Genomic DNA, 12,848 nt, shown 5'->3' with positions numbered 1-12,848 from the left:
AATGGATTACCTTTATATTTTAAAAGGAAATTTACAATCTAGTGTCGAAGGATTCAAACTGCATCACTGCTGGATTTTCCAGCAAGATAACAACCCCAAACATACCGCTAGAATTGTTAAAGAATGGCTACTGTACCATACATTAAAACAACTGGACCATCCCCCACAATCACCGGACCTCAATTACATTGATCATTTATGGGAACATCTGGATAGGAAAATTCGTAAAAGAAGCGACATTAACATAGACTGTCTGAAATCAGTATTGTTGGATGAATGACAGAAAAATTCACCGGACATGACTGCAAAATTAGCTGAACCATTACCGAGGAGGCTAGAAGTAGTTCTTTAAACAAACGGAAAGCAAACAAAATATTAAAATGTGGATTTTTTAACTTTTTGTTTATTAAATTTATTACTGTAAAAAAGGCCGCAATAGATATTCTTCAGTATTTCTTATTGCTTGCGTTCTTTTGAAAAGTTTGCTGTTCTTTTAGGAATAAAAATATATGAGTATGTATGAGAATTTTTTATTTGGCTACATCCATCAATTTATGACATTGTTTTATTCGATTCAGACCTCTTCTAGATATGAGTTCAGTTGACGGAAAAATATATAAAAATTAGAATACTTGACAATGGGAAATGTTATAAAAACTACTTCACTCTACTAAACGGAAACTAAAAAAACAAACCAGTATTACGAGTTAGTAGTAGAAGTATGTATACATATTGCACAATAATTGGGATAACATGTCCTGATATATACCATATGCACCATTATTTTTGTTAGAGTGGACAACAATACATTGCGATCTTTAAGATCTATTGTGCCATTCTTGGAGAAAATCTCCAAAGTAATTTAATTTAAGGCTGTTGTCGAATTCAATAATAGCTTTTGGTTTTAAATACCAGACTTTGTTTAATTCAAAAAAATTGAATAAAGGCATTGGATTCGTTTCCTGGCAATCGCATGGTACGAGGAGATAAGATGGACAAATTTTCATTCTGCATTTCATGGAATCTGCAGATGTCAGTGTTCTTTAGATGTATGCGCTATACAACACCGCTTAATTTGCTTTTAACGCGAACGATGAACCTTACCGAAAATGGAACCCTCATCTAAAAAATAGCATTTTTAATATTGGTACAAAATTTGATCTGAATTTGTTATTGTAGTGTCTGATCTGATATGAAATATCAGATATCTGAAATATCTAATATATATACACCGTAGCACTTGTTTGTGCTCTATGATAATTTTTGTAGTACGAAATAAAGAGTCTATTCCCGAGTCAGTTAATTATTTGATTTATATTATTTTAGGGTAATATACTGCATGTGAGCCGCTTAGTAATTTCGATTTTTTTTCAAACTTAATCCTATGCAGTTATATGGTAGGGTTTAATTTGAGAACTCAGAAAAATATTTAATTTTCTTAAGTAAGTTCTTCTCCCTATGATGATGGTGGTGAAAATTATTAACAGTTTTTAGTATTTTTAAATAGAAAGACCGTAGATCAGAATTCTTAAGTTGAGCATTATTTACTATGTGAACAATTTAAGAAATGCTGACAGAGATCCTATTGTGAGATTACAAATAGTTTACTAAACAAAGATTTTTTTATGATACTATATTTGCGTAATGTCTTTTTATCTTATCTACATATTCTTTGCTATATTGTATAGATAAAATATATGTAGATCAGTTACATTAATGAATCATAAGTATATAGAATAGTTTAGATCGTTTTAAAGAACCATATTTATATATTTTATATAATATACTTTTAGTAATATGGCTCAAATCATCGATGGAAAAGCGATTGCTGCACAAATTCGTGGTGAGCTGCGGGACGAAGTCAAAGAGTTTACCGCTGCTGGTAATCGAACGCCACATCTTACAGCTATACTAGTTGGTGAGGATCCTGCTAGTCAGACATACATACGCATGAAAATGGACGCTGCTAAAGAAATTGGCATATCAAGTGAAACAAAACGTTTGCCTAAACATACCACAGAAGAAGAACTTCTTAATATAATAGAGCAATTAAATAATGATTCTACAATTGATGGTATTTTAGTGCAATTACCAGTGCCAGAGCATATGAACGAACGTAAAATTTGTAATGCTGTGCACTACGAGAAAGATGTAGACGGCTTTAATGAGCGCAACGTGGGACGTATGTGTCTTGACATGAAGACATTGATGCCAGCTACACCGTATGGTGTTAAAGTCTTATTGGAACGTTTATGTATCGAAACCTTTGGTAAGAATGCTGTAGTTGTTGGACGTTCAAAAAATGTTGGCTTACCGTTAGCGATCTTGTTACATGGGGATGGTCGACATGAATCAAAACCAATGGATGCCAACGTCACAATTTGTCATCGCTTCACACCACCAAAGGAATTAGCCAAGCACTGTCGTAATGCTGATATTATCGTAACAGCTACTGGTGTGCCTGGATTAATAAAAAAGGATATGATAAAACCAGGTGCTTGTGTAATTGATGTGGGTATAACACGTATTACGGATGAAAAAACAGGCAAAACGAAACTTGTCGGTGATGTGGATTTTGATGGTATATACCGATTATATTATATATGTAATATTTGTTTACTAAATTTAAAATTTTTTTCGTAACTACAGAAGTTCGTCAAGTTGCAGGACACATAACGCCAGTGCCTGGTGGTGTAGGACCCATGACTGTTGCTATGCTAATGCGTAATACTATCGAAGCTGCTAAAAATTTGATAAGTAAGAATATCAAATGTAATGGTAATTCACATTAACCTCAAAACATAAATCCAGTATGTGTTTGTCAACTAAATGAATACAAACTATAAGAACATTACTAGTATTTATAGCTCTTTAACTTTTAACTTACTTTGTTATGGTAAACAAGTTTTGCAATAGAAATGAACTCTTTCTATAAAAATATATCTAGTATTTTAAAGCTCTCTTTGAATTTGTAGACGTATATATATAATAATTAAATTCATTTTGATGCCTTAATATTAAGTATTAACTAATGACTATTTTTACAAAATATATATACACATGATATATTATATGACATACAATAATCGAATAGTGAAGATTATACCTCACCTAAATGCATAGCAAAATAAAAATTAATAAAATTAATTTTTTAAAATAATAAATATTTTTTTTTAATTATATATTTGATTTTATTTGATTTATTTTTATTTGAAATTGTGGACGATGCTATAATTTTAGTCATTCTTTTTATTGAATGATTTTGAAACCGAATATTGGATGGTTTTTAATATTCCAATACTTAGGAAATTAATAAATTAATTAATTAATTAAATTGTTTTTTAATTGAGTTTGATAAATGGAGCATGCAGAAGAAATTAAACTCGTTTGGATAAAATTTTGCAAAATATTTTAATAATTTCGTTGAACTAAATCTTATAGAAAAATTATGTCGATATATCTTATCTTATGGCCATGCAAGTACTTTCGTATGATTTGGCTATATATCGTGATTATATATGAGACACGGCTTTTATCAAGCTTATAAGGTTATTAAAAGAAAAGTCAACCGCTAATAGTAAAACATATACTATGATGATAACTTAAGATAATGACTGTTGGCAGACTTTTTCTTTCAGTCTGTACTGGGCTAGTTTTATTATGTTGAGGCAAGTTGAGTCAGTGCACCTGAGCACTTTTACTCTATTAACTGCGAGGTTTCTTTAAAACCCCTCTTTGCGCCTTGACTAGATTGTTATTTATCACTTCATCAGACTAAGCAATAATTGATCTCATATTTGCATACTTTCCCGAGGAGCCTGTAACCATTCTGAGATTTGATAAAGCGGTGTTGGTAAGTCTGTCAAATTTCTATCCCTTATGTATTTTTTGATGGAATCAATCTTGATGTCCCTGAGGATGTCGTTTGTCCTAGTTTTAATACTCTTTTACTTCCAGTTACTTTCTTTTATTTGCCGCATGTTTCCCCATCAATCTTACCAACCATTCCACCATACCGCGAGTACCTTCTTTGTTTGGATTGAAATAACAAACCACATTTGTGATTTTTGATATTAATGTATATTGTTTATGCTAATTTGTTATTAAATTTAATAAAACTTTAACAAATAAATGTTTTCTTATAAAAATTTGTATCTTAATCAGCAGTTTAAACTGCAGTCATATCAAAAATTCTATATCACCATTCTATATAGAACTTAACAGAATCGAATTTCAACTGAATCCTAAATGGAATTGTATTCCATTCATCCTAAAGATGAATGGAATACAATCAACTGATTTTGGTTATACTAACATCTTAAGATCAGCTTATAACTACAGCATTAATGCCGATTTAGCATTGGAAGTAATTAGGACTTAAGATAAGTAACGAGTGCTGCCAAAGTATCACTTATGTTTGATTTCGCTTTATAATGACTTTAGTCAATATTAAATAATCTATTATTTCTAACATTGTAACATAATTTGTAACATTGTTTGAATTCATTTGGTTTTTTACGTTTTATATGAATTTGTTGAAAAAAGAAAAGAATATTGTGTCACTACATAATATACATATAACATATAGCAATACATTCGTTGTCAGCACTTTTTTTATATACACTTACACTACATATAAAATTATTTTTTTTTTTCAGTGGGTGGAAAGCCACAGTGTGAGACTTGAACCCCCTAAAATCACCTTTTAGGAATGTATAGAGAAGATTTCCACAGCATTGAGGAAACTTCAATCCAGTATTTATGGGAGAGAGATGTGAACATATAGGCTTAATACCTAGCGAGCTAGGTTCATTTAAGCAAGAAAGCGGGGGCGTAAATTAGGGAGCTGGGTAAAAAATTTAGTTGATTAAAAAGAATGATATAATTACACTTCACAATTAACGGATAATTACATAATTAATTATCGTTTACTCAACGGTATTACAAAAGAGAGTGGCATGTACTCTTTATGATAATAATAATCTAATTTAATGACTCAAATGCTACATATATAAACATATTATACGACTTCTTACGTATAATAAATATTATACATCTTATAATACCAGGGATATTAGAGGAACAAACACGCAGTTTTACAACTTTAATACACATTTATTACCTAAAAAAAATAATGAAGTAAAAGCGAACATCCCTAGTACCTAGGCTTATGTGTATTTTTAGAAAGTTAACTCTCAGCAATGAGCAAATATGAGTACGAATCATATTAAAAAACAATTTAAAAAAAAAACATAATATAAATCCTTACAATTTTCTTAGACAAAAAAATTGCTGACTCACTTAAGATAAGCTGAAGTTTAAACATACTATAATAACACCTACTTATTTACTTAAGTGGCCATTACAGATGTGAGTCGTCCTTGGTCCCGTCAAGTAGCCTCCGCCAGTCAGCCCAATTAGTTGCTTGCTGTCGCCAGTTGGTAGTACCGAGTGCCCCTTGGTCCTTCCACCGAAGATGCTGACGTCCTCTACCTCGTTTTCCACCTGCGGGTACCGAATCAAACACCTTTCTAGCCGGAGCAGAATGGAAAACCATTCACACGATATGACCAACCAGCTAAGTCGCTGAGTTTTTATGCGCTTACTTACTACTTATGGTGGGACATTGGGACAGCGCACCGTCCAACAAGTGGCCCCACTGAAGTGAAGGATTATCCAAAGTGGACCACGAAACTACTTGGGTCCTTTTTCGTCCTTCTATTCTTGAATGTCGTTATTGAGTTAAAGCTGGAGTGGCTTCTGTTCGCATAACTACATCTCTTGTTAACTCATTTAGTTTGAGGTTGCTTGGCACCAAATGGTGTTGTTAAGTGCTGGACATTGGCACAATATATGCACTGCTGTCTCCTTTTCTTCTAAACATAGGGTGCAAGTGTCATCCTCAGCAAGAGTTATCTTTTTGAGGTGATATTTGAAGTTGCCATATCCAGTAATTAATGAGGTCAGCCAGCTTAGGGTGCTCCGTGGATAGCTAAGCACTTTTATCGCTTCCCTGATCCACGGTTTCGGCAACATGAGTTTGGTCTGTCTACAAGTGCTCAACTCTCTCCATCTATTTAGATGAAGGCTGTCATCATGTTGTAACCCAATGGTATTCTGGGTTCTGGGCCGCAGAAGTTATGGCTTATCCTTGCTTTGTAAGTTCAACAGCCTACTCGTTTTGCTCAATACCGATGTGTACCTTAATCCACATGACCGTTACCTCATTTCCATGAGCTTATTTACACATTCTTGAACTAAGCTGTTAGCTATGTATGTCTTTTGCATGCTTTTGATAACTGCTTGATTGTTCAGCGCTATCAGAATCTTTTTCTGATACACCTGACAATCCAATAGGTGATCAAAAACATGTAAGACGGTCATAAGTTTCGCCTGATAGACGGAAATATATATTCCTAGATGTAGAGTGCACATTAGATTTAGCTCTTTCGAGGAAACCCCAGCACCAGCTTTGCCATCCATCAAGGAGCCATCGGTAAAGATGCAGATGTCATTTTTTTCACATTCATTATGTAGAAGTTTTTATGCGCTGAACTATATCAATGTCGCGGTATAGCTCATACAGTTCACCGTTTCATCTAATTCGACACTCGTCGGCAACGCGTAAGAGATCATAGATCTTCCGAAGAATTTTCTCTTTAATGCTCCTAACGCCTTCTCATCACTGTTGGTAATTGTCCAAGCTTCTGCACCATACAGCAGGACAGGCATGATAAGGGATTTGTTTAGCGCGATTTTTGTTTGTCGATAGAGGGCTTTATTTCTCAATTGCTTACTTAGCCCGAAGTAACATTTGTTGGCAAGAGTAATTCTTCGTTGAATCTCTAGGCTGACGTCATTTTTGGTGTTTAAACTGATTCCTAAATAAACAGTCTTGCACTGCAACACCAAAAAGTTTAATAATATTTATATATTGTTGCTGGTTTTATTTGAAATTTGTTTTGTAATGAAATTTAAATTTATCAACAGTTGTTTTCGTGGATGACACTCTAGAATGTTTTCCAAGAGATTTTCTTGATTAAAGTCAAATATCTTTATTTTGACTCAAAACTTGAAAACTTTTATTTGACAAACGCGACTTATTATTCACAATTAGCAAATCAATTGCGAAAATACTTTAATTGAAATAGTTTTCTCTTGTCTATATAAGTTCATGCATAATTCAAGCAAACATACCTGACAGCCAACAACCTGCCAATATTGCTTGAATGTGTAAGTGAAGTTTACTTTCATTTGTCGGCTGCTGTCATAGTAAACATAAACAAATTTTAATTTCGATATGAATTCAAAACATTGTCTGTTAAAATTAATTTTTATAAATATATTTCTCCTGCACAATATTATTGACTCGAATTGTGCAGTCGTTGACGAAATTGATAAAAATTTAGAAATGGATCGCAGAGTTGGTGCCGCTATGGCCAAACTTTATGCCACTGATTTTGAAGTCTTTGGTAAGGTACAAGGTAAGGTGAAGCATACATATTTTGCAAGAAATAATTTTGCTAAAACTATTTTTTATTTGTAGGTGTTTTCTTCAGGAAGGTAAGTTAAAAATGTTAATTAGTAAAAAGTTATATTGTGCAAATATGTACAAATGTTATTCATTGCAAATTTCAATTAAACGTCAAAAATAGTTTTGGTGAGTCGATTCATGCCTTTCAATAAAATTAATAAAAAATTCAAATATACAATATATTAGTAAAAATATGTTATATTACATATAAGAAAAATTTTTTATATTCGAATGCTAAATCATACCGCTTTATTACATAAATATAAAAAAATTTCTTGTGTGTAAAAGACAGGTTAGTTACGCTTACCACCTATAAGTGCATATATTTTACGGTTTTAACCAAAAAGTGATAATTGCAGTTTGACTTTGTGTAAAACGCTTTAATGATCATAAACAGAAGAAGCGTAACAACGCCAAGATATTTTATTATATGACTGTCTACACAACATAGCCCTAAGGGAATTTCTTTTATAATCAAATTTCCTCAATATAATCAAATTCCTTTTGCGATTTCTTTTACATTAATTTAATATTTGAAAAAAAATGTATTCAGTTTGTATACTTTTTTTTGTATATATAAAATATAGATATTATACATATATATAAATATATATGTTATAAAATTGTATACCATAACATTGGGTCGTTCGTTTGCTAGAACTATGTTATCTTTCAGTAGAACTTTACATTATGACGTCAATTATCTTTACAATTGTTTATATACTCAGTTTTACAAAATTAATTATTTAACTAAATAGTGTTTCTTATAGTATGTTTCCACCGGCTTCGTTAGACTAGTTAACTTACTTTAAATTAATTAAATTACTTGAATCTTAAGTTTCAAGGAATTAAATCTCTATCTCAAGTTAACTAGTCTAATGAAGCCAGTGGAGACGTATTGTTAAGTGAAAAGTGACCCGTCCCCTTACACTCCTAGTAATATTTTTATTTGGAATATAATTGGTTTTGTTTCTATTATGCAATTGTTGCTTGATTTAAATATTTTTGAAAATAGTTTACCACTATGTACACTGCAATAATTCAAAACAGGTCGAATTTGCTCATTGAGAAATCTCTTTCCTTTCTGGTACTAAACTAGATGTAAGGGTAGGTAACTGAGAGCGCCGATTTATACTGTTCAATGTAGAGGCACAAACTCATGGTTTTTACACTTTAACGTTTAGTACAAACTTAGCTGATACTAGACTAATATCTTGATTTTGTTAGTAATAATTTTTTAATCCTTAAATCTTTTATTAATATAAAATAAAATTTTGTAAATATGCAAACTATCCATTGATATTTTATATATATTAACTTTTATTATGTATCATTAATTACAGCACACAGAGGCTCAGGCTAAAAAACTTGGTCTACATGGTTGGTGCATGAACACTACTACTGGTACAGTCAAGGGTGAAATTGAAGGACCGTTGGAAAAAATCAATCAAATGTGCGTAAAATAAATTATATATTAAAATTAAATATAAGAGAATATGTGCTTTATAATTTAATTTTAACAGGAAAACTTGGTTGCGTGAAACTGGTAGCCCTAAGTCACGTATTGACAAGGCTAACTTCTCCGAAGCCAAGGAAATACCACAGTATTCTCACAAATCATTTGTCATTCGTCGCTGATTGCATCCATTGCATCCCCCTCAAATCATTTGTCATGTCACTGATTGCGCTGCATCAGTTAAAAATTTCTATTTTGTTCCAGAGTATTTGAGTTTAATAAAATTGATGTTTAAAGATAATTTTAATTTTATTTTAAATTAAATTTTTTACGAAATATTACTGACTATTATAAATTAGTATTGAGACTGAATGTATATAATAACAAAAATTTTATAATATGTACTCATTTTTATATAATTAAGTTTAATTAAATCTTTTATATTTGAATATAATAATTATCACATATAAAATTAAATTAAATCAATTTGATAGTTATTGAAAGTAAATAATTATGAATATTATATGTATGTTAACATTAATTTTGTATATTATATTATAATACATAATGTGTTATCCATTATTTATACATATGTATATATTTGAAAATTGATTTTAAATTCCCATTTAAATCACTAATCATTTATATGTCGCCTTATTGTTTTTAAGTGCATATAGTGTAGAGTTTGATTTAATAATAAATAGAAACTAAGAATTTATGTAAACCAAACATATTGCGAATTAATGGGTTTTATTGATCGATAGCACATGGAAAATGGTATAGAAGCCAGTGCTACTCCTACTTAAATGATTTATATAGTATCTATGACCCCATTGTGATTAAAAACTACGGTAATTTATTGTAAAAGCCGATTCATAACATAACTAATATATCGTTGGTTGTTTGCATTAAGCCAACGATAAACTAAATAAATTTGGCTGTTGCAAATACTGCAACAATAATCAATGAATGATTTCAAATTATGATTTGAAATACAATAACTAAAAGTTATTTATTGATTATTTGTAATAATGATTTTAATTAAATTAAGAATATAACTAACTTGAAATATGACAAAGTGGATACGTTATGGACATATGAATCACTGATGTACATTCAATTTAGGCATTGTATCATCGTATGAATGTAAGTATAATTTTATTATTTAAATAAATTGATCATATATATATATTTATTTTTTTATTTTTAGACAGAGGGTATAGACAGTATGCATAAAGAGGGTACAGCGAATTGATGTCGCAGTGTCGATGTCGAACACTTGCATTAAACATATTTTTCCTAAAACTTTTATCTTGATATTACTTACAAATGTGTTATTATATTATTCTAAATTCTGAAATATCTTGTATCTTTAGAAGTGGCCACTTATTGATTATATAAAACTAGCAAATGGGAGTATATACATAAGTATTGATTACTATTGAAATAAATGTGTATAAAATGTATTTAGATTATATTAATTAAAGTTTATTAATTAAAGTTTATTACTTTAATTAATATGAGGTCGGTGACCCTACCGTCCTAGTATGTCTGGTTTTGCTTCCAATCACCGTCTTTAGTTGTAAACTGATATAATTACATGACACTGTTAAATTACTACTTCAATTAATTAAGAGTTCTTATTTAATAATAAGATATAATAAAGAACTAAAATATATATAGAAAAAAAATCTATTTTGTTTTCCTTTAAGATAATAGTAATGAAACTTTTGACTTATTAAGAGTTAAAGACCAATTTTATGCTTTTTATTAAGTGCATTTAAATGCTACAAAAAAATTATTGTTAGTATTCAGTCAAGCTATAGATACTCGTACATAGGTATATGTGATTTGTAGTATTATCTGGTAAATGTGTTTTGGTATTGCGACTACTTTCAGCTCATAGCGCACATCAATTTTAAAATGCAATTAAACAAAGTCCATGTAGATGAATCTTTTGGTACAATTTTTGAGGTACGTTAAAAATTACTGGTCAGTGCAAATACAATTGGAAAGTTACAGTTTTTTTTTCAGGAAAGTCGGGTTAACATCTCCGAAATGTGATTGTCTTCTCAGATGTTTAAATTCTCAATATGAATTGTAACAATAACAACACTCATGCAGTGACTATTTGCCAAAGTTATTCTTTCGAAACCAAAAGAAAGAACCCACTATTTTCCAAGGTAATCACTATATCACTCAATAACAAAATTGGTAATATACGCAAAGCAAGAAGCTGAGCAGCACTCATTGCACACATGACAGAGACCATTGCCAATATAAGAAATGTATTGAGTTGGTCAACGCAACTGGTTAGTATCTGGTCAATATTGTTAAAATCTACAAAATATTTAATTAATAATTCATCCATTGAAAACTGCAATATAATATACAATGTGATATTATTTACATTGGAAATGACATATTTAACATTATTTTTTTGTAATAAATGTCATCAGATTAAATATTTGCAAAATTTAATAAAAATTATAATTGACAACTTTTAAATTGTTTTGACAGTTAAACACGATTCCTATACAGATTCGGTAAATCAAGGAATCAGCTGTTCAGTGTTAGTCCGCTTTTGTTATTTTAAAGATTCAATTCTTCAGTGATTGTTGGAGCTAAATTATTATTTCGAATTAGTTTTTTATTATTAAAATGAAGTTTATTCATATGTCGCGTGTGTTGAAGTGACTGGCATGCCACAGAAGGGTTAAAGCAAATAGATTTGTTTTGTTCTATAATTTGTTGGCAGATCGTTGTTCAAAGTCAGTCAACAATTTATTAACAACAAAATTTAAAAAATAAATAAATATCATTAATATAAATCGGTTTTATATTCAATAATTTATTAAAGCAATTTATTGTTTAATGTGATTATAATTTAATTGTGTGAAAATAATATTTTAAAATATATTAATAGTGATTTATGCCATTATATATTATACCATTATATCATTGTTCAACAAAATAATTTTACTTTTATTATTTAAAATTGAGGTATTTCTGATAGTTCTGATATTTCAATATTTTGGACGTATCATCATTCTCATTTTCTTCTGCGAAAAAATACGAGGAACTTCCATTATATTTGGTTGACAACAACTATTAAGCAAAGTGAGTAAATAATAGTTATTATAGTATTAAATAATTAATTTACAATATAATTACAATATAATGTTGTAAAAACATATTCAATACTTACTTATCAAACCACCAACCAATTCCATAGACAATTGCACAGGAACAACATTCATTTGGAGTTCCATTGTTGCAACGATCATATGTTTGGAATTCATTATTTTCATATTCGAATAATTCATTACCCAATTTACTATAAGTACCATTATAGCCACTAATGACAAGTCTATAGTGTGAATCTTCACTTTGTAAAATAAACTTTTTTAATTCTGCCCATATATTATCATTCTTAAAGTCCTCAATTTCTATACGTAATTCACAATCACAAGAATCACACAGGCGGTATATAAATTCATTACCAAACCAGAAGTTCCCAAATAAGCTGCCGAAACCAGCTCGATAATCAACCCAAGATCGATTAAAATTTTCTGAATTATCATAAGAAACACGATTCTAATGAAAGGATAATTTTCTTATTTATATATGCATATTTCACAGTTTAATGAACTCTACTTTCATTACCTGTATTACGGTCCATGCCCTACCATCTATTGCAAAGTAACAAAAACGTTTGTTAAAATTACGTCCATTTTTATTTGAGTCAACTGTTGCGAATTGATATACACCATCAACTGGTTCTGTCAATTGATCACAACTGTATTTGTCCGGCTGTATAAAACCTAATGTTAATAAAAAACGAGAAAAAAAGAAATT

The 12,848-nt window shown here is 30.2% G+C and overlaps 3 protein-coding genes across 3 annotated transcripts in view; 2 read left to right on the top strand and 1 right to left on the bottom strand.

Moving 5' to 3' along the window:
* The first annotated feature begins 1,782 nt into the window (after nucleotides 1-1,782).
* LOC119683801 (bifunctional methylenetetrahydrofolate dehydrogenase/cyclohydrolase, mitochondrial-like) lies at nucleotides 1,783-3,107 on the top strand. The gene is made up of 2 exons (XM_038097665.1): nucleotides 1,783-2,581; nucleotides 2,650-3,107. The coding sequence occupies exons 1-2, from the start codon at nucleotides 1,798-1,800 to the stop codon at nucleotides 2,790-2,792; spliced, it is 927 nt and encodes a 308-aa protein (XP_037953593.1). The 5' UTR covers nucleotides 1,783-1,797; the 3' UTR covers nucleotides 2,793-3,107.
* Nucleotides 3,108-7,307: 4,200 nt separating this feature from the next.
* On the top strand, nucleotides 7,308-9,297 carry LOC119683800 (acylphosphatase-2-like). The gene is made up of 4 exons (XM_038097664.1): nucleotides 7,308-7,484; nucleotides 7,547-7,563; nucleotides 8,878-8,987; nucleotides 9,058-9,297. Exons 1-4 carry the CDS (start codon nucleotides 7,412-7,414, stop codon nucleotides 9,170-9,172), a joined length of 315 nt encoding a protein of 104 aa, XP_037953592.1. The 5' UTR covers nucleotides 7,308-7,411; the 3' UTR covers nucleotides 9,173-9,297.
* A 2,719-nt stretch (nucleotides 9,298-12,016) lies between these two features.
* LOC119675649 (fibroleukin-like) overlaps nucleotides 12,017-12,848 on the bottom strand; it is a 10,087-nt gene continuing 9,255 nt past the window's right edge. The window contains exons 2-4 of the mRNA XM_038086855.1: nucleotides 12,657-12,814; nucleotides 12,199-12,587; nucleotides 12,017-12,098 (exon numbers count right to left, since the gene is read on the bottom strand). Coding sequence (XP_037942783.1) covers nucleotides 12,017-12,098; nucleotides 12,199-12,587; nucleotides 12,657-12,814 — 629 coding nt within the window. The remainder of the gene's footprint in view (nucleotides 12,099-12,198; nucleotides 12,588-12,656; nucleotides 12,815-12,848) is intronic.

Source organism: Teleopsis dalmanni, chromosome 2, assembly GCF_002237135.1.
Source record: "Teleopsis dalmanni isolate 2A chromosome 2, ASM223713v2, whole genome shotgun sequence".
Lineage (NCBI taxonomy): Eukaryota > Metazoa > Arthropoda > Insecta > Diptera > Diopsidae > Teleopsis > Teleopsis dalmanni.
The sequence above is the reverse complement of the archived record's forward strand: the minus strand, read 5'-3'. Positions and strand labels throughout refer to the sequence as shown.